The following is a 21,431-nucleotide window of genomic DNA, read 5'->3' as shown; positions in this document are numbered from 1 at the left end:
TGTGGTTCTGCTGTGGGCTATTCCTCTGGCCCTAGATCTGTCATTTCACTTCTCCATGCCTCTATCTCCTTGGCTATACCGAGACACTGACATAGTCTATAGGTCTGAGGGATGCATTGCTTAGTGCTAGCCAAATCCAATGTAATTATTGGGCTTGACCTGTAGTAGAACTTTACTGCTGTTGTCCCATGCTAACGTCTCTAAGGTGAAAGAGGCCATCCCAGTGTCATCCGTGAAGTAGGTCTTGGTCTGCTTCTTGCTACCATAGGACACTGTAAGAATCACCTCCCTGTTCTTCAGGTGTGTCCCATTTGCACTTTTGAGTTCCAGCTGTAATGATGCAGAGAACAGTCAGAGAATAGGAGATTGAAAATCTACCTCCTGGTAGAGGTCCCAGTTCCCCTCTCTGCAAGGGACTCTCAGCGTGAACTCTAATTCCTCCAATCCCTCCCCATTTATGCAGCAGCCATCTCATCTGGCAAAGCCATGTGTCTATCCTGTGGTCACACCTTTGGATTACATCTTGGCAGAAATGTCAAAGGAGAAACTGGGACAGAGGACTGTTCTAGCAGCCTTGGGCAGCTCAGAGCAAGGGGACCCCTCAGTAGTTCTGTGCCCACCATCCCCTTAGGCCCAGCTGCCAGGCTTTCCATGTTTCTGCCCTGTTCACTTACATGTCCATAGTAGGGAACTCCTTGCTGATAGTAGTAGCTTGTCCCCCAGAATTGGAGAGTTGTGATATCAAAAGTGACCTTGCAGTTTTCAGTGGTGTTGAATTCCACCCCTAGGAAAGACAGGAGGTGCATGCAGGTGAGTACCATGCGTCTGAGCAAAGGCAGCAAGATTGGGTGGACTGAGGTAAGGGATGGACTATCACTCATAGGGGATTGTAGGTTCTCCATATAACTTCAGGAGTCATTTAATACACACACGCTCAGCAATAGTGCCTCCTACATTCTGACCTGCTAGAATGACAGCAGTCAACCAGGAGGTCTCTGCCAGACACTTCTCAAATGCGCTTTCTGACTTTGTTTCAGATGGTCCTACTCATAATTGTCCACTTCCATTCTCCTCCCATTCTCACAGCAGAGTCACTAGAAGGCAACGTTTTTCCTTGCCTTCACCACGTTAGTTTACAATCTGCTGTCTTGTCATGTGGTGCCCATCTGAAATCACTGCAGTTGTTTGCTAAGTGAACATGCATCACTGCTTTCAGCAAGGGACTGCAAAACATTTTCTTGTAAGGAAAGGTTTGTAAAATTTTGTAAGAGAAGGAACCTTACAGGATGGAGTATTTAATGGTAGCTCTGGACAAGTAGCCTCATCTCCCTATCTGGGATGTGGAGATAAATCTGATGAGGAGCTATTAACAGTACACAGTCAGGGTCTTGGTTGTCACTGGTTGCTCTGAGTATCTCCTCATTCCAATGGACTTTCCTAAAGTATGGTTTAAGAACAAAAACACCTGGCCTGGCCCACCTCTGTGCACATTTCTTCTGTGACTAGAAGATGAGAAAAAGCAGCTCTTCCTGTCTCTGCTAAACCAAAGTGACTGGCAGAGCTGGACTGGCCACAACAGCTTGTGGAGGAGCAAGTGTACTGGTAAAATCCATCCTGCAACTGGGAGAACTCACATGTCCTGTGTGAGTAAGCCCTGGGTGGTATGGTACACGAGAACATCAATGCTGCCGTAGTGCTCCCAGGGAAGACACAACCCTCTGAACACTTGACCCCATGGGAGCCAGTACAGAAAGCTCCAGTGGTTTGATGGGAAGACGCAAGGATCCGTAAGGAGTCTTACAAGCATGTTGTATGAGTGTTACAAAATTAAAAGATTTTCCACAAAGTGTGGAATCAGTTTTTGCTACCTGTTCCACTTTCTTTCAGAAAAGCCACAGCTTCCAGGTTGAAATCATAATTGTCACTACGCTTCTGGTGGTAGATCTTAATATTCACCTCAGTGTCAAAGCAGCCATTCTTGTTTGTCTGGGGATGTGAAATTGTATCTGTTAACCATTCATGAATGCACTAATCCCTTCTGCAGTGCAGATCAAACCCAAGGCCCAGCAGTCTAAAAGTACATGACTAAGACACTTGAGTTAAAGGAGCAACTCCTACACAGGCATGAAACGTACTTCTTTTCTGTGGAGCTGTCACTAATAGGAGTTGCTGTTTCACATGCGTTTCATCTTTACACACTCACTCATGTGCCAGTAGCAAATATGAGCTGTCATTTCTCCCTGACAATATGATTTCTTCTGCTAGGGTAGGATTTATCTTTAAGACATGTGCTGGGTTACTTAAAAATATGTAAAAAATATAGATACATTCATTCAATCCTAGAGATGAATGAGTAAAGCCTGTGCTGAACTGTAATTGCTTGCTTAGATGCAAGATGTAATTTCTGTGTCTCCAAAACAGCTGTTTCTGGGAAACAGCACATAGATGTTTCCACCAGATTAAAAGGTGGTGCTAAAAAGCATCCAGTGAAAGTGAATTGATATGAACAGTGTCTGTATTTTTTTATTGCCCTGTTGCAATACCTGCTTTGTAGGCAAATCTGAAATAGCTTGCCTACAGATGCTTCTTACTTTGAGTGCATCTAAGTGCAGTCAAAGTCACTGACAGGGGCTAAGATTGCTACACTGGGGTGTTAAGGACATACCAGTCCTTAACTCATCATTCATCCCCGAGCAAAGAGCATGCTGCTTCAATTGCTGATGTCTGTCCCACTCCTTCCTTTAGTATTCTTCCCTCTATTTGCCCCTGTTGCTCTCTTTTGCAAGAGGAGTGGATGTCCCGTGTGCTCACCTCGCCAGTGTAATCCTTACAAATACTGTGCTTGGCTTTGGAAGACTTCCGATGATAGCGAATATGTTTACGGCAGACCACAGCCTTCACACTACCTAGGACTGCTTTCCCATACGTGTACCTGGCAAACATAGCAGAGAGGACTTACATACAGAAACACTGGCATAAGGGTGAATAGTATCGGCTTTAGCCTGTGGTTTGCAGCTATACAACCCAGCAGCCAGCACTATCTTCATGGTTCATGAGCTCAGCAGAGGCCAAGAAGTTAAAATGACTTTATCAGATTAAGACAGGAGGCAGTGGTGGGTGAGTTCTCTCCAAGACAACACTAGCTCTACCAGGCAGTGCTAGGAGACATGGTGCTGGCCACAAGTTGAGTCATTATTCCTTCCGCATGGGCACTAATCAATGCAGCAGAGGTACTGTATTGTAGGGCACATGCCCCACTGAGGGGATCCACTGCCACACTTTCAAACTCACAGAAAAAGAAGTAGGGAGAGAGAATATGGAGAAAGGTGAGAGTTTAGGAGAATTCCTTAGCAAAGGATGCCAGGGTACCAGACTTTGGGGTAGGGTTGGCAGAGACCACTTGGAGCTCAGTTATTGATAGCTGTGCAGTTTCCAAACCAGTAAGAGTGCACCTTCTGTCACAATAAGTCAGCTCACATGCCACAGACGTGGAGATGGAAGTTCTCCTCTAAGATGGTGACCACCTGAGGCATCTGGATGGAGACACTGAACTTGGGAAGCACTGTGCAAAAGCAGGAGAAATATAATTCAGTGAGAACAGAGACAAGTCATTTGTTCTAATCCTTCCCAAATGGTTGTTCACAGAAAACAAATCTCTCCTTTCATTCCCTGATGACGTGGTTTAGCCCCAGCCGGTAGCTAAGTGCCACGCGCCGCTCACTCACCCCTCCCCCGGCGGGATGTGGAGGAGAACAGAAAAACAACGGCAAAGCCTCGAGGGTTGGGATAAGGGCAGTTTACTGGGACAGCAAGGGAGAGGGAAAACAATCAACAACAGTGCTGATAACAGATAGTAACAATGGGTGATAACAGAGAACGATTTACCGACCCAATGACCGACTGACCGCATGCTCCACCCGTCCCGCAGCCGCGCCAACACCCCGAACCCACCCCTGCCCGACTAGCCCCCTTTTATGGTGAGCATGACCTCACATGGTATGGAATAGCCCCCGGCCAGCTTGGCTCACCTGTCCTGGCTCCTTGGGAAATTAACTCTATCCTTGCCAGAACCAGGACACCTGACTACCAGCACAGGGCCTGGTAGCAATGCACCAGCAGCCCAGCCAGAGGAGTGTGGTGGGAGCAGACAGCCTTAGTCTCCTCCCCAGAGCACAGCTGTGGAACAGTGCCTCAGTCCATCCTTAGGACATGGGGGAGGAGAAAGCCAGTGGGCCTGAGCAAAAGTCAGTGATTACACCTACTGGCAGGCGGTTGGGCATCTCAGGTGCTAGCACAACTAGCACAGCTGTTCACAAGCTGCATGGCCCATTCAACTCTGTGTGAGAGAGGGGGGCTGGAGGCAATACATCTTTCTCTGCTGCTGTCAGCTCCCTGAAACTCTTACCATACTCCTCGACCCTGAAGGTATGTGTGCGGTCAGGCATTTTGATGGTGTACTCTCCAACCGGTGCTTCTGCAGCCAGAGGGAAGGACAGATCCACAATTCCTCCCAGAGGCATAACATTCAGCCACTGTGCAATTTGGTTCCCTTTGGGGTCCTGCATAGGCAGTAGTAGAGCATAGTTATTTCCCAGTGCAAAAAGAGACTCTTGCAGGATGTCCAAGCTACCACCGCATGGTCTGAGCACATATCATCTTGTCCTGAGAGTCCAGGTCTATGACACAGCTACAGTGCTCAGGTGAGTCTGAGCTTGAAGAGGATAGGGCTTTTCTCCCTGTGTCATTGACAAAATCTATCATATTATTGCTCTCTGGTGGCACGGCCATCTCAATGACTACTGCAAAACTGTGGTTTACTGCCTACCTGTCTCACTAGGAGACACAGGTGGTCCCTCTTAGAGACCCCTGTGGTAATCTGAGCTGGCATAGCCCCCAGATCACTGTGGAGAGGGTCAATCCTGACAACATATGATGCCTAAGCCATGAGCTACTTGGGAGTGATTACTGGGGAGTCTGATGTCTTGAATCCCCAGGACAGTCTAGGGAAATGAGTCCCCTGAATGCAGGGGACCATGAGGCCCAGTATAGAAAGGAGGCTGTAAAGACCTGGGATGCAAGGGCATTGGGAGGCTTTTTTAACTGTCACGTTCAATCCATGACGGACAGTGTTCTCCCACTGCTGGTTCTTGGGAGGGCAAGATGCAGAACTCTGGCCACGGTCACACTGCCCAGCCAGGAAGGACTCTGACGAGTTGATAGGTGCTTTATAAACATATGGAACAAATGGGAACTGTTTGAAAGGGTGACGCTGGATCAGAGTACGATGTTTGTATAAACTGGCATAAAGCATTGCATAAGTGTCTCTGAAACCATGTGTTTATGTATTGATTGCTTGGTTGATATGGCATGCAAATGTGCATTAGCTACTGCCAATTGCTAGTTGGAACTGTGACCTCTCTGCATGGGTTATTACAAACACCCCACCACTTTCAGGTATCTTAGCTCAGGTGATTGCAGTCCATATTTTACCTATCATATTAAAACTAAACTAAGAGATTTTAAGAACAATATACTGAATGCTGCTTTAGGAATTTTCTCTAGCTGTGTAGCCACCACACTAACTGGTCAAACTTTTATTTTCTGTATGTTAAATATAAAAGTCTCCTTAAAGAAACTTCAGACTTTTCAGAAATCTTCGATTCACAGGCTAGAGGGACTAAAAGTCCTGTGACCACTCTAGAAAAGTTTTCTGGACTGATTTTCAGTGGCACCCATCACTTACTCTAGGGACCCCTGTGTGATCAGTATCATGACTCTGCACTGCCAAACTTGCGTGGATACTAAAGGAAGGAAGGAAGGGCAAGTCATCAAGGACTGTTCCCATTCATTCTGAGGTAACTGGCTGTCTGCATCCATATTTCCCCACCACCATCTCCAAACCTGTGTCTTCCCCAAGGTGAGAAGAGATCACCACTTTCAATAAAGTAGGTTCTTTACCTTCAGTTCCACCAGGCGGTGCTGTGGGGAGGAAATAACAGTTACTGGTGGGATGCTTTCAGGTAAGGTGCCATCCACCTTCGTGGACTTTTTTATCCCCCAACCATCCATGAGTTTTCCCTAAAGCAATTCCCAGGGATTGCCTGTAACCCAACACCTCATGGCATTGCAGGTGGTGCCCAATGCTGTTTGTAAGCAGCAAAAGCAACACTGAGACTAGCTGTCCACAAAAGGATCACCCAGCTGGGCCAAGCATCGATCGAGAAGTCATGGAGGCAGCCCATAGCATTTTCAGACTTAATAAGGTTTCTCCCCTCTGGACTTACCGTTTCGTTGCTGGCAATAAAGTTCTGATCCAAGGTTACAATTCGCAACTTGACTACAGAGAAAAAGAAAAACAGGATTGGCTGAAAGGAAATCAAGTCTGTTAATAACAATAAGAACAGATGGCTAAGAAAGACGTGCCCATGCGCTTCACTGAGTGTGGGCAGCAGCTAGAGCCATCCACTCCTGGGCCTATGCTCAAAGCCCTGCTGCAAGCTGGCAGTCTGCTGGAAAAAAAAGAGGTAAGAGAGGCTGTGTGGGCTTTCTGGGAAGGCTGGCTGTGCTGATGAGAAACAGCATTTTTCTGGACACTGGACCTGTGGTGGGACACTCAGTCTTGCCTGCAGTGAAGGTCATGCCAGTGGAAAGTGTGGAGAGGCATGGGGCAAACAGCTGGACCTTGTGGTGATCTGAGCTGTGCTAGGGCAGTGATGGGGCCGCCAGGACCACGATCCTCCTCTGAGGAAGTCTGTGGGAGAGAGAGGGGCTTGGGGCACTGACAGACTATTGTGGCTTTGACTGGAGCAATCATGAATATAACACACTGGCATCTGAATGTTTCATCACACATCAGCCAAAACACACAAGCCCTGTTCACACTGGCATGCTGTCTGAGTATGGCTAATACTGGAGAAAACATGCGCTGTGCTGATGTAGGAGAGAGGTATCCCCAAATCCCTCAAAGCCTAGAAGGGAAATGAAGCCATGTCCCTTGCAGAGCAGGTCCCACTCCAAGTGCTAGAGGCTACCCCGTATTTTGTGGCCTCTCTCACAAGACATGGCATTCTGTCCATACCAATCTGTCCAGGTTTGTACACAGGTTTGTCTGTCTGGATAAAAGTCTTCTTGTCTGCGTGCCTGATTAGGACTTTCTGTTTCTTCTGAAACTCTGAGTTGGCTTCCAGGACTGTGATAACAATAAAAGCCACTTCATCAGGGTTTCCAACAGGAGGAGGGACCTGCAGGCATAGTTGTAACCATCATTCAGGGTGGATCCCATCCGTGGATCCCTAGGCTTTTGGAATAACAATTATCATACTGCTTTTATATTGTTCCAGTTCTTGCTCTGAAAGACCTCACAGTACTTTTCAGAACGTTTTCTAGAAGAGTAAAACATCAGTGGGGCTACACAGCAGGAAGGACACTGGCAGACCTATACAGGCTGAAGCAGAAGATTCAGTGCCCAATTAAGATGCCTCCATGGGAAGACACAATTCTTTGCCTTCCTGCCTGGCAAGAGCAGAACTCATGCACTGTCCACCCTACTGACAACCCTTGAAAAAATCTTCCTCACCTGGAAGCTTGTGCAATGAAAGAAGGTGAGCTGAGAGATGGACTGAGTGATCAGAGTCTCATTCCCAGCTCTGCTTTGCAAGGTTACTGTCGCATGGATTGGGACTGCTTGCTTTCTGCTGAGCTGGAGGCACACTGTCTCTGAGAAGGGGTAGTAGAGCTGAGATGGTATTGCCACAGCATAATTTCTATTAAGAAAGAAAAAAAAAAAGTCAGGTGAAATTGATTTTCTAAGAGGACAGGTTTTGACCATAGGATTTGGGTACTTCCTAACAAGACTTCTGGTCTCTTCATTCCACTGTCACGATTCCAGTGGGACAAGATCACACCCTTTTTCTCATCTATAGGTACTGTAGTGAATCTTTGCAGCTCCTGACACTCCTGTCCTCCTTGCTCTCTTATGCCAGATCTCACACCTCTGTAGCTACTCTCATAGCTGTGCCCACGGACAACACCAAGAAGATGTTAAATTTTTTTTGTTGTTTTTTTCTTCTTATGCTGCACTGCAGCAACTAGGACCAAAGAAAAGCCAACATTCAAGCAGGTTTGAAACACTCTTATCATTGACTCCTCCTGCTTACTGCCTCTGGACAGGTTCAGCAGTGGCATGTTTTGCAGCAACAGGAGAGCAGGGCCTGGAAAGATCAGAACAGCAAGAGGCAGGGATGTGACCTGGTGGCAGTTCTTCATTGGAGCTCAGCACCCTGGAAGAGGGAATCAAAGTCCTGCTTGCCAGGAGTCTTGAGTGCTTTCACGCTTGACTGCTGTCAAGCTGCCTTGAACAGCTTGTCTGATGCTAATATTAGGGGATTTGATAACAGATGACAACGTGTCCTGGTTTTGGCAGGGAGACAGTTAATTTTCTTCCTAGCAGCTGGTATAATGCTGTGTTTTGGATTTAGTATGAGAATAACGTTGATAACACACTGATGTTTTAGTTGTTGCCAAGCAGTCAAGGACTTTTCAGCTTCTCATACTGGTCTGCCAACAAGAAGGTGGGGGATGCCCAAAAAGCTGGGAGGGGACACAGGCAGGACAACTGACCCAAACTGGCCAAAGGGATATTCCATACCATATGATGTCATGCTCCGTATATAACGGGGGTGTTGGCCAGGAGGCGGTGCATCTTAGAAACTGGCTGAGCATCCGTTCTGGGTGATGAGCAATTGTGCTGTGCATCACTTGTGTTTGTATATGCTATTATTATTATCATCATCATCATCGTCGTCATCATCACCATCCTTTTCTGTCTTATTAAACTATCTTTATCTCAACCCATAAATTTTACCTTTTAGATTCTCTCCCCCATCCCACTGGGGGGGGGACGGACTAAGCGATCAGCTGTGCGAACGATTTTAGCTGCCTGCCAGGTTAAACCACAACACGACAACATTTTGATTTTCCTACTTAAGCTGACTCATGGCACCTCCCTCCTGCCACTGGGCCAAAGGATGGAATGAGCACTAAAGACTCACTGCTTGAACCTCCCATACCTCTTTTGCTCCTAAAGACCCTTGTCCTGGTTTCAGCTGAGAGGATTGATTTTTCTTCATAGTAGCTAGTGTGGGGATACGTTTTGGATTTGTGCTGGAGACAGCATTGATAATATAGAGATGTTTTTGTTCTATGGACTTATTGTTGAGCAGTGTTTACACGAGGCCAAGGCCTTTTCTGCTTCTTGCACTGCCCTGCCAGCGGGATGGCTGGGGGTGGACAAGAAGTTGGGAGGAGACACAGACAGGACAGGTGACCCAAACTGACCAAAGGGGTATTCCATACTATATGACGTCATGCTCAGTTTATAAGGAGCTTGGAGGAAGAGGAGGGGGGGGGCGGCGGCGTTTGGAGCAATGGCGTTTGTCTTCCCAAGTAACCGTTACACGTGATAGAGCCCTGCTTTCCTGGAGATGGCTGAACACCTGCCTGCCCATGGGAAGTGGTGAATGAATTCCTTGTTTTGCTTTGCTTGTGCGTGCGGCTTTTGCTTTACCTATTAAACTGTCTTTATCTCAACCCACGAGTTTTCTCACTTTAACTCTTCCAATTCTCTTTCCCATCCCGATGGGGGGGAGTGAACGAGCGGCTGCGTGGTACTCAGCTGCCGGCTGGGGTAAAACCACGACAACCCTTTACTCTGGAACATTTTCTTACACCCCTTTGACAATTCATGTCTTGTCCTTGCTTTCTGAGCTATGAAAATACTAGACAGCATCTCTGAGGCTGTCATTGAAGGATCCCAAGAGCCAGGCTGGATTACTTTCTCATGAATCTACAAAAAACATTGGCATACAGGTGGGACAGCAGACAGCCTACTGAAGCAAGCAGTATTTCCATAAGCAAAGCTTCATGCTGAAGGTCACAGTTGGAAACAGGTAGCAGTAAACCATCATTTGAGCGGGAGCTGTGTCAGCCTATGTCCTAGAGGAAGAGGCTGTACTCCCACTGGAAAAGATTTTTAAAACTAGACTTGTGCATGCCATACCACACATGGCAGGAGAGAACCCAGCTACAACCCAGCAACGTATTTCCTGCTGTAATATCTACTGTTCAAGCACAGCCACATTTCTGTTTGCACTTAGGCTATGGCTGCAAAAGCAAAGGCCTTCAAAAAGCAAGAGCAAGTTCACAAGCCAGTATATCACAGCAGTGCCTGCTGGAACAGGAGTTGCATTCCTGATAAAGTATATGAAGAGAAGCAGTGCTGGGAATTGTCCTTGCCAGAGGTCTGAGAAAAGGCATGGAGGGAGCAGATGGCCAGCCAAGCCAGAATGAACATGCTGCTTTACAGAGAGCATTCCGGCTCACGTTTTCCCAGTTTTAAAGGCACTCAGCTTTGTCAGCTAGATTTAAATGGTGACCTATGACTACCTATGACTCTGGGTAAAAAAGCATAGCCCAAAAAGAAATATATTCTGGAGCACAGCAGGAGACGTGAGATGTTCGCAGGTCAGAATTAAACACAAGCAGAAAACTGGCAGAGTTGCTCTGCCTGAGTCATGCAGAAATACATGGTTTACATCAAAGGCACTAAAGGGAGAGCCAGTGAGGAGGGGCAGGGGGTGAGAAATAAGCGAAACCTTGGGAATACAAGAAATTATGTCTCCCTGGAAAAACACTCCTGGTCTTAGAACTTCTGTCCTGTTTCTGACACACCTCCACCCCTCCAGCATACCCCACAGACCAGAGCGCGTATGCGAAGCAGCCGAGGTTCTTACAGCATTGCGGACGTTCCAGCCATGCTAGGCAGGAGAAGGATGCTGCCCCACAAGAAAGCGATGGTCCACATAGCTGATTGCAGGTCGGATCCCTCCACGGAAAGCTTAGTCTCTCTTCTGTCCCCCCTTCGCCCCTGCTTCTGCTGTCTTCTTTCTTCTCTTTCATCCAGAGCTGAAGGACTATGCAGGTCCTGCCCTGACAGGGTGCCCGTCTCTCTCTTGGCTTCGAAACCAAGAAGGTGGAAATCATGCTGCGCGTGGCTGGGGCTGGGATGTGGGCGGGTGGAAGGGGCGGAGACAATGTCTGTTGCCTACGTACCAAAGGCACTTGCCTTGAGACTTTGTAAGGCTTGTGGATATTTCTCTTGGAGGTGTCTTGCTCTGCCTTATGCAGCACAGCTGATGGGAGTAGGACTGCTCAGTTGCTACATTTGGGACAGAGGCCCAATTTTTAGAAAGATGTCTTTACCAGGATTTCATCAGAAACATCCTAGGGCAAATCCATTCTTTGTGATGTCAGTGGATTTTGCTTCAGGGTTCTTCTGTAGAACTTATTTTTTATGTATTATTTACTTCTTACTGAAATTTCACTCCTGCTCTGCAGACCCCAGCCAGACCAGCCCAGAGCTTGACACTCAGCTCTGCCAGTGCACCCATTCCTCCCTGGAAGAAGATGAGAACTTTAGTATGTTATTATCTTTTTGTTGTCTATCTGTTCCCATTTAACTTCAGAGGCAGCCAACTTGATGACCATTCAGACATGCAGAGCCACGGGGAGTGTTTCTGAAATCAGACAGAATTCAGATTGTTTTTTTGTCCTGATAGTTTATGCTCGAACTCAAAACCCTCTTGACTTTGGAGAATCAAATATGCTCCCAGATCAGTGACATATAGTGCTTTAAACCTGCAGATTATCTGCAATGTCAGTGCTAGGTTAAAGGCTAGTGTGTTCCTGTTACATCGGACTGTGCTCTAAGAGGGTGGATGCTAAGCACACATATGGGGACTCTGCCAAAGTAAATCCAGGAGATTGCTTCAGCTGGGAGCAAAGAGTGGATGGCAAATTCACTCTATATTGTGTACCTTTGGTCATGGTCTGCAAAAACACAGCTCGAGCCAGGGTAGGATGAGGACATCCACCTTCAAATGAGATTGTAACTAGAGGGCAAATACACCTAAGCCCTGTTCACTGCTGCCACCCAGAAAAAGGAAGCAAAAAGTTGCAGTGCCTGAGAAGAGTCTGGAGGAGACGGGTGGTGGTGTCAGTGTAGAACTACCTTATGGCTGGAGGAAGCTGGCAGATGCCCGGACATCTGGCTTGAGGGGATGTAAAGTAGAGATTTGCTAAAATATGTAGGGACTTAAAATCTCTTGCTTTATTTGGAAAGGACTTACAGTGGAGCTACGAGAGGAGTTGGTGGTGGGTGGCAGGAGCAGCCCTGGAAAAGGTTCTGTAAAGGTTCTGTACCCAGGAGGATCAGGCATGGCTGGGATGGATGGGTGGACAGAGGTAGCAATGCAGGGTATGGAGGTGAATTGAAAGGTTTTTACTCCAAGCTCTGATTAAACACTACATGAGGGAAAGATCACTAATGGTGCACAGAAAGAGTACTGACAATTCTTTTTACAAGCTGAGCACAGTAGCTGTGTGCAGCTTTGGCTCTCATCATATGCTACAGCCAGGATCCAGACCAGCCACAGCTGAGATGAGTTTTTCTTCTAAGTCACCTTCAGCCAGGGTCAGAGTTCACCCACCCCACATCTCCACCCCACCCAGTGCTCTGGTGCCCCATGGCCTGGAACACCATCCAAATGTAGATAGATGTGGGTGGAGAACTGTGCTTTGTGGCCTTTACTCTGCTGTTGGTGGAAGCAAGTAAATATTAGCTAATGTCATTAGCCTGAAAGAGGTACTATCTCCATATATCAACTCCCCCACTCTTTGGACTTAGGAGCATCTGAGGGCGATATTTAGGATTGCTCCAGCCCATAAGCACAGGCAGTTCTCTCCTCCTGTGTGGATCTTGTCAGCTTTTTGTCCCAGCCCCAGCAATGGGAGCACCAGTGCTCCTATTAGCCCTGACCCTATTCCCAGTCGCAGCTGCAGCAAGCCTGGAACCGTGAGATGATCTTTTGATTTCGGAGGGGCTTGGTGGAAGGGACTGTCATTGCAGAGTGGTGCTGAGGTCCTGCACTATTTAGCATCACACAGCTGAATGGTGGGGAGGCTGAGCAGAAGCAGCTCCTACTGAGTCCTGCTGGAGCACTGGGTGTCGAGCACCACTGCAGGTGAAACCCCTGGTGTTTGCTTGTGCAGGCACTGCACTGCACACACTGCAAAGCTCAGAGGTCACAAGTTTTGCCTCTGTTCATCCTGTGCTGGTGGAGATGAAATTTGGTGTGAGGACTGAAGCCTTATGCCTCAGTCACTGAGTCTTTGGCTTTATTCCTCACTCACCCTTGCTCTGCTCTGTGTGCTTGCAATTGGAATATTGTACACTGGGCAGCTGTGTCTTGGCTGGTGGCAAGGTGGTGACAGATATCAGGAGCTCTCTAGTTCCACACTGGGCATGTTGCTTCTTGCTGATATGCAAAGGGAGCTGCACTTCACTGCAGGCCTCCAGACATTTCTGACCCCTGGTCTACCTCTTCATGAAAGCAGCAGAGATGGATTCTGGCCTGTCCACCTCATCCTCTGAATTGTTTTTGAACATCTCCTGCTCTATTCTAGTCACTACATGGTGGTGTTTCCTGCTTTCATTCACCATTCCCAAGAGGAGAAACTCTACATTCACCTCAGCTCCCTGACTGAAGCTGTTCACCTGGCTGTCACCTTGGAGGTGACAACCCAGAATCACACGCTGGTGGAACAGGATGTGGAGAAGCCAGGCACTTTTCAGTGCATCACCTTCCAGGTGAGTGTAGCTGTGGCTGCTGATTTGGCAGTGGAAACTCTCACCTTCTCTTCAGACAGGAGCCCAGCATTTCTCTGGGTACACTGTCCTTTGCCTTGCCATAGGTTGCAAGCATGTTAAGTATATTCTCCTACCAGTGCCAGGCAGAATGCAGCAGTGTCTTGGAGCCTGACAAAGTAGGGAATCTTCCCTGTGTAGATAAAAACCTATTCTTTTGATCTGTATTAGACCATTTCATCCTACTTAAAGCCTGTTGGAAAACAGTGACTTTCAGTTTACTGAGAGTTTGGTCCCTAAAAATGCTTGTATATCACAGTGCAAGTCAATGCATTAGGAATACATTCTTTTCATTCTTGCTTCCTCAGAAGCCTGCCCCTCCAGCTCCAAGAGGACCATTCTTCTCTAAAGCTGCATCTATGTTGCAAGGTGTAGTTGCAGCCTGCACAGACATTGAGCTTGCTTTAATTTAGCTGTGATGGGTGGTGATGGTGCTGAACCCACAATGAACTGAATTTCACCTAAGCAGTCTGGATATTTCTTGGGTGGCTTGAGTTCCTGTCATTGCAACTCTGCTGCTCTAGTTGGCTTAACTAGACACACTAAGGCTGAGGCATGACAGGACCTTCAGTTACATTTTTAGAGAGCCATGGAGATGTGTCTGGTGCTGAGGCTCTACAAACTGCCCCCGTCTTTCTCAGCACCGTACAAAGTCGCTGTGTCTATGCCCTGACTGTCCTGCAGATTCAGCAGGATTCAAGGCGGGGCTGTAGTCACTTCTGGTTCTTGCATCAAGACAATCATTAACCAAGTGTTTGGTGCCACCCCTTAGGAGAGAGCAAGTCCTGGCTCTGGAAAGCCAAGAAAGTCTGCCGTTAGCAAAAGGAACCTTTATCTTGGTGAGCTCGGTCTTTCTGATACTGAGATGTCCTGGTGTCCCTGATCAGTATCTCATCTCCCATTACTGTCTTGGTCAGCTCCAGATCTGACTTCCCTAATGTTTTTTCTTGGTTTCATAAAAATCTCACATTTATTTGAAGTAGGAGAATGACATGTCAGTTCACTTGCTCTCAGGTTCATGAATAAGAGACAGGCAGTGACTGCTTCTTCTCCCTATAATGGCAAGTGGGTTAGAGACAGCACCATACAGTGGAATTTGGACACTGAATTTTGGGGATTTTTTAACAGTGATATGATGTCTCACATCTGGCATAATATGGAAAGTTTCTGATGAATTTGTTTTCCATTGTCTTGTATCAATCAACCTAGGTGCCAGAATTGATTCCCAGAAAAAGAAATGATTCCACGTCACACGTAAGACACCTCTCTTGACTGCCTCTCCTCTTACAAACTAGAGGGCTTCAGCCTCTCCTGTGACTGAGCCGTGTTAATGTTGGAGGGGCAGGGTGGGAAAGTTAGTAATGGGGAAAAAGAAATTTGAAAAGAGGCAAATGTGACAAGGAGAAAGGCAGAGAAAAGAGAATGAGGAAGTTGGGGATCACAGAGAGGACTAGGACTAGGGAAAGGAGAGAGCTAAATCAAAGGAGGGAAAGGGAGGCTCTCTTTGGAGATTTTGGTAGGACAGGTTGATTCCTCTCTCCTTCAAGCTACTTGTAGTCTCAGGCAGTTTGTTTTTTTTTTAACTTGACAGCCAGAGAAGGTGGTTTTTCTGCATGTCCTGATCCACAGTGGGGACAACGTGCTCTTTGAGGGTCGCAAGAAAGTTCTGGTCAAGCCCCAGAAGAATGTAATTCTGGTAGAGACAGACAAGAGCTTATACAAACCTGGAGAAACAGGTAAGGCAAGAAGGTGGCATATGGAACAAGGTAACAGCCACATCTTGGGGGAAGATTTCACCAAGTGCAGCAAGCTAAGCTTGTTGGAGATGAAAGAAAGCAGATCTCTATTATCAGATGTTTCCAGCATGTTTTCCAGCAACAGTATGAGTCAGGATGTTCCCCTCCAAGCTGTGCTCCACCAAATGCCCAGCCTGCTGCTCCAGGGTATTGTTCTGGTGTGGTATCTCTAGCGAGACCTAAAAGGAAAGCCAGGACTCTCCAGGATACTGAAAAATCTCTTGGTTTTTGAAGACAGTTGTTAATATCTGAGTAAAGCCTAGAGCGACAGTTCCAAGCTATAGAAATACAGAGAGTTAGTCCACAGTCTTCACAATATGAACAGACTGCACACACACCACCCCCACTGTTTAACACATCATTGTAACCTTTCCAGGTAAAGGAAGTGAGTTTCTACAGCTCACAGCTGCATATAGACCTCCCAGACGAAATCTTCTGGGGTGGGAGATGCTGGGGAGGGCTGTTTGAGGAAAGACTTGAATACCTCTGAGGTAAACAGAGACACAAGAATACTGGAGCACAGAAAAGGATAAGCAGATTTGTGCAAGGACATGTTGCAGCCAGAATGTTTTACTATCCTTTTCTTTATATCTCCAGTGAAATTTCGAATCGTGAACCTGGATGAGGATCTTAAGGTCATTAAAAACGGGGTGAGTATCACCTTGTTCTTTTCTAGAAGTAGGAACCTCAGCATGAGACACATTGAGAGGCTCATGAGAGACATCTCCCTTCATGTCTGTTAAACCATAAGAACAAATGATCTTTGAAGGGAAACCACTCATCCACTGGTCCCTTGGAGAAAGACTGCAGCATAAGCTAGCACAGAGGGAGGAGGAAACCTAGTGTGGGGTCTGGATGGGGCAGAACTTTCTGGTCAGGGTCCACATTAGGCAGTATTATTAATACTGGTTCACATGGATGCTGTTTTGCACTGTACGAAACTGAGCTTCTGTTTCTCTTGTTTTTACAGTATTCCCAGATATGGCTGGAGGTAAGTGACAAAGAACTGACCAAAGGGAGATGTCTGTCTCTTTCACTGTGCCCTTTCACTCCTGGACAGAGTTGTGCCACAAATGTAATCTCATAAGGTTATGGTTATAGTTCAGGTTCATCTCAAGTCTTTTCTACCTGGTCAGCCTGGGTTCTTCATTCAAACCAGCACCTCTGTGATGCACATAGCTGAGCTAGAGGCAGGGCAGTAATGAAACTTTGCCCAACACCTTGTGTGCACAGAGCACAAGGCTAACTGCTCAGTAGATGCAGCACAGTGGCTTCTCCTTCCCACAGTGCTATGGTGTCTTCCTAGTAGCTTTACTGTTCTTGGCAGCCTTTGCAATTCAAAAGTTCAGTAAAAGGATGCTGGAGAGAGGAGAAGGAATCTTGCCTGGTGATCTGGTGTCCTACTGGGGCAAGGGTAAGCCCTTGTGGTGCCTTCTTGTGCCTGAGTGTGGCTGGACCTGTCAGGTACCCATGCTCCCAGTGTGACTTGGTGGCTCTGCATGTCCTTTCCCAAACAGGATCCTGAATATAACCGCATTGCTGAGTGGCTGAATGTAAAGTCAAGACACGGCATTGTGGATCTATCCTTCCCCCTGGCATCCGAAGCACCCCTTGGGGAGTATACCATCTCAGTGCAACAAGACATGGCTCAAAAAACCTTCACTGTTGATGAATATGGTGAGACTTGGACAACAGAGGTGAAGGGAAAGCAGTGTGGGTAGCAGCCATGTTCATCAGACCTTTTGCCCTGGGAGAACAGCAGACTGGGGACAGGGACAGATGAGTCTATGCACACATCTCCTGCTGGGCTGGAGGTTCTGCAGCTGCATGGGGTACAAAGGAGAAGCTGTGGTCTAACATCTCGTTCTAACTGTGGCTGGGCCCTGTAATGAGTGCTTTCTGCTGCTCATTGCCACCCTCTTCTAAGCTAGGTTTACTATCCGCTCCAGTCAGCTGCTATAATAGGAAATGGCATCATGTCTTAGTCCCGTTCAGTTGCAGTGATGCAGGTAAGGACAAAACCCCGTGCCATTTACAATGCTCATGCTTGACTGAGTTGGAGTAGAAAGCAGTCCCATGTGCAACTGTAGCAGCAAATAGAAGGTGGCGTGGCTGAAGGGAGTAACCCCTATTGCAGCATGGTGATGAGTAACTTGGGACATTACTGTCTTTCCCTGCATCTGGACCACAGCTGTAACAGAAACTTACAGTCAATGTCCATACTTAGAACTGCTTTTTTTTCCACCATCCTTATCTTCCTCTCTTTTGTGCAGTGCTGAAAAAAATTGAATTACAGATTGAGCACCCTCCATTTATCACTACAGCGGAAGAAGAATTTCAGCTGAAGGTCTGTAGCAAGTGAGTACCTGATGTGATCTCTGGCCTTCGACTCCACAGTCACCTCCAGATTGCCCATAGCCAAGTGACTTCCAGTATGATGTTCTTGCTTTACCCTGTGGTTGGGGAAGACAGATCACTCTCTGGAATGGGCTCCTTCTCACACCTGGTCACTTATTGTGATGCTGAAAGACACTAAGGATGTGGGGTACAGTGGTGGAGAGGGATGGAAACTGATCTTAAGGGATGAGCTGAAGTTCCTGAGCAAACAAGATACAAAGCTCTTCCAGGCTCCACTTCCCCACTGATGGGGGGGGGGGTGTGTGTGTGGCCTGGATCAATATTTCTGCTGAAGTGGCCAGTCTTCAGGTGAATGTTTCTCCCCTTTGACACAGGTATACCTATGGGAAGCCCGTTCAAGGGAAAATAGGTATTACTTTTATCACATTATCCCAGTTCTCGGAAGGCAATTTATCAAGTTCTACTGAGACGAGGAAGCAAAACAGCTGGGTAGGTGAACAAATAGGAGAGTGGAAAGTATAACCTGCTGGAAATGTACGTCTGTCACCTTAACCTGCCTTGATGCACCTCTGATGCGCACCAACCTGTTTAGTATGGTGTCTTCCCACTTGCTTAAACCTTACCAGACCATTGATTCCTCTTCTTGTGACTTGAATTACTGCTCTAGCTGCCCATATCTGACTCAGTGTTTCAGGAGAAGGTGTAAGCTCTGTGTAAGTAATGATGCCTGGGGTCTTTCCCAAGCCTCTGTATCATATTGTATGCACTCAGATCACTGATCTGTTCTGTCCTGTGACCGCTCCCACCAATGAACAGGCTATCAGAGCATCAGATGGGCTGTGGCTTAATGCCCTCTTTCTTGCTGTATCCATGCAGTTAATGGATCATCTTATGCTTGATAGTTTCCTGTCCGAGATTATGTCCAGTGCTGGTTACACTTTCTGCACATTTGTGTTCATTATACATTTGTGCTTAAGCTCCACACTTGGTTGTTCCCATGGCTTTCAGATGCAGCTCTTTCAGCCTGAAAGTCACAAGAAAATATTTCTAAATGTCAGACCAGTCAGCAACAAGCCAAACTGTAAAAGTCCAGCTGGATCTGTGCATCTATTAAAATGCACGCAGTAGCAAAATATCTCCAGCTGGAACGCTGTACAGTCTTAGCTGTGCAAAACAGCAACTGAATGCCAGCTCCCTCTCACATGGCATGTAAGAGGCCCTGCAAGGTTCTGTGCAGAACTTAACAGGCATGACTAAAACCACTTTGTCCACCTCCCCTCTCTGGCAGACTGGCTATACCTAGTCTCTGCCTTCATGCTTGGCAAAGCTCTTGCAATCTGTAACAGGCTGGATGCCTTTGTTTAACATGGCCACATCACAGAGATGGGCTTGACTGGAAAGCCACACTGTCAGGCTTTATTCATCAGGGCCATATAGTTTTACGGAGGAGGTGGTCTTTAGCTCAGGTAAAGACACTCATGCTCTTTCAGCTGCAGGATCTGGGTTTAATACAGTCCCCTGAGTTTGTCTGTAACATAATTAACCCTTATGTGATTTGCCTGAAGCACTATTTTGTGTCACTTTTTTGGTGACTCTTTAATCCAAGCATGTCGATTTCCTTCTCTGCCTAAGGTACCCATGGTGGGTTTCTGCAGTTACAAGTTTTTGAGCTTCCTCTGTTCCACAAGTATTTGGAAATACTTCTTTAGGATTGCCCAGCATCTGTGGAATAGTTTGTCTTCCTCCACACCATGCTCTTTCCCTCTGTTTATATCTCTTTTTCTGCAGACAAACAAGGATGGCTGCACTACTTTTACAGTGAAGACAGAGACTCTGGAATTAAATGAAACTAACAGCTACATAATTGTGATAGGAGAAATGGTGGAAGATGGAACAGGTACTGGAGAATATGTGAAGCAATCTCTTCCTTGCAGGCAACTTCTTTGGTTTTGGCCTTTCTGTGGCAGTTGAATTCCTTTTGAAAAAGTAACTTGAGGGTTTCCAAGTCTTCTGGCATGATGATGATATCTATTCTAGTACCTCTTCCATGTATTATTACCAGATTTCCTAATTCTTTCCACCCTTCATCTCCACTAGCACATATATAACTTTTTAGTGATTGCCTGGACACCAAGGTGTTCCTCAGCCAGTTGCAAAGCCCTTGCTAGCCATGGAAAAGTCTGCAACAAGCCCTTGCAGTCCTTGGTAATTGTAGTGCACCATCCTAACAGGTAGCCCCTACCCACAGTCTCTTGTCCTCTCTTTTCCTAAGCCTCAGGCAGGACTGCTTATGCACACTCCTGCTGTCAGGAATCCCATTCTGCTCACTTTTAGTCTGACACAATATTGAGTATAAGGAGATAAGTTTTAAATATCAGTGTTAATGTGCACCTAGCTCTGGCAGCTGGATGTGTCCATTGTTCAAACTGTCACACTGTGGGTGGGGTCCTTCAGGACACTTTTAGGCATCTATAGTGTAGCTGTCTGTAACTAAACAGTCTTCTAGTTTCTCTTTATCTTCAAAAAGAGAAATAAGTAATTATAGTGTACAATGCATCATGTCATGAAGCAGAGGCCCCAGAAAGGTGGAGTGAATCATATTCTAGAAGAATGCATTTTCTTTCCTAAATTTAGAGGTTGTAGATGTTGTAGGTGTGTTGTAGGATGTTGAAACATCTTCTTGTCTTCTGCTTCCCTGAGAGCACTGCTAGGGTTTAACAGATTTCTTATCTCTCCACCCAGGAGTAGAGACTAAGGAAATTTCTGGAATTCCTATTGCGACAAGAATGAAGTCTATAGAGTTTATCAACATCCATCCATTCTACAAACGTGGACTACCATACACAGGGAAGGTAACACCCGTGGATCCCTTCTCTGGTACACATCATAGGTCTAATCTTCTGTAGGCAGAAAGCAACAATCTCCAGGAAAGTATGTGCTGGTCTGCTGCTACCCAGCAACTATGAGTGAAGCGTCCTGTAGGAGCAATTTCTTCTCCCCATCCTAACCTAGTCTATTCCCTGGTCAGGAATTTTAGGGCCAGCTGCAGTCTCTTGAGGCTTCCCCAGGAGTAGCTCCTGAAACTAGTCTGTGCAATAAAAGGCATATGGAACAGGGGTGGGGTCGACAGGGAAATAACATTCCCTTTGGACAAATATTCCTGGTAACTTGGCAGAAATCACTGAAGCCTTGCATATCAGTTCACTGGCAGTCATTTATAAGTCAAATTCCCTGGGTGATGCTAGGACTGCTGTCCTACAGGGCCTAGAAACACTTTCATCTGGGCCACTACTAACCCCAGCATGAAGAAGGACAAGAAACAGCAAGAGTTAAGTTGCTGGAGACAAGACTGTTTCTCATCATCAAGGATCCTACAGCATTGTCCAAGAAAAAGCTCAGGATCTGAGGAAATCACCTTCCCCCCCCCTCAGTATAGGTGTCTCATTTGGCTGCACTACTGTTTATTTCTAGTCCCGAAGAGCCGCACATTGTTGGTTTTGTGTATTTGTCACATT

The 21,431-nt window shown here is 46.7% G+C and overlaps 2 protein-coding genes across 3 annotated transcripts in view; one reads left to right on the top strand and one right to left on the bottom strand.

Moving 5' to 3' along the window:
- The window catches only part of LOC104636514 (alpha-2-macroglobulin-like protein 1), a 28,140-nt gene extending 17,133 nt beyond the window's left edge, over nucleotides 1-11,007 (bottom strand). For both annotated transcript variants that reach the window (XM_075761904.1, XM_075761911.1), the window contains exons 1-11: nucleotides 10,791-11,007; nucleotides 7,577-7,763; nucleotides 7,079-7,241; nucleotides 6,285-6,337; nucleotides 5,959-5,979; nucleotides 4,406-4,559; nucleotides 3,478-3,562; nucleotides 2,812-2,932; nucleotides 1,869-1,986; nucleotides 675-784; nucleotides 160-330 (exon numbers count right to left, since the gene is read on the bottom strand). In XM_075761904.1, the coding sequence (XP_075618019.1) occupies nucleotides 160-330; nucleotides 675-784; nucleotides 1,869-1,986; nucleotides 2,812-2,932; nucleotides 3,478-3,562; nucleotides 4,406-4,559; nucleotides 5,959-5,979; nucleotides 6,285-6,337; nucleotides 7,079-7,241; nucleotides 7,577-7,763; nucleotides 10,791-10,861 (1,254 nt within the window). In that variant the 5' untranslated portion in view covers nucleotides 10,862-11,007. The remainder of the gene's footprint in view (nucleotides 1-159; nucleotides 331-674; nucleotides 785-1,868; nucleotides 1,987-2,811; nucleotides 2,933-3,477; nucleotides 3,563-4,405; nucleotides 4,560-5,958; nucleotides 5,980-6,284; nucleotides 6,338-7,078; nucleotides 7,242-7,576; nucleotides 7,764-10,790) is intronic.
- A 1,778-nt stretch (nucleotides 11,008-12,785) lies between these two features.
- The window catches only part of LOC104636515 (alpha-2-macroglobulin-like protein 1), a 34,585-nt gene continuing 25,939 nt past the window's right edge, over nucleotides 12,786-21,431 (top strand). Inside the window, exons 1-11 of the mRNA XM_010303697.2 lie at nucleotides 12,786-12,910; nucleotides 13,522-13,705; nucleotides 14,972-15,016; nucleotides 15,354-15,498; nucleotides 16,156-16,208; nucleotides 16,529-16,549; nucleotides 17,076-17,235; nucleotides 17,832-17,916; nucleotides 18,291-18,405; nucleotides 19,705-19,813; nucleotides 20,659-20,768. Of these exons, the coding sequence (XP_010301999.2) occupies nucleotides 12,843-12,910; nucleotides 13,522-13,705; nucleotides 14,972-15,016; nucleotides 15,354-15,498; nucleotides 16,156-16,208; nucleotides 16,529-16,549; nucleotides 17,076-17,235; nucleotides 17,832-17,916; nucleotides 18,291-18,405; nucleotides 19,705-19,813; nucleotides 20,659-20,768 (1,095 nt within the window). The 5' untranslated portion in view covers nucleotides 12,786-12,842. The remainder of the gene's footprint in view (nucleotides 12,911-13,521; nucleotides 13,706-14,971; nucleotides 15,017-15,353; nucleotides 15,499-16,155; nucleotides 16,209-16,528; nucleotides 16,550-17,075; nucleotides 17,236-17,831; nucleotides 17,917-18,290; nucleotides 18,406-19,704; nucleotides 19,814-20,658; nucleotides 20,769-21,431) is intronic.

The sequence above is a fragment of the Balearica regulorum genome, chromosome 1 (genome assembly GCF_011004875.1).
Source record: "Balearica regulorum gibbericeps isolate bBalReg1 chromosome 1, bBalReg1.pri, whole genome shotgun sequence".
Lineage (NCBI taxonomy): Eukaryota > Metazoa > Chordata > Aves > Gruiformes > Gruidae > Balearica > Balearica regulorum.
Note: the sequence above shows the minus strand (reverse complement) of the source record. Positions and strands in the feature narration are given on the sequence as shown.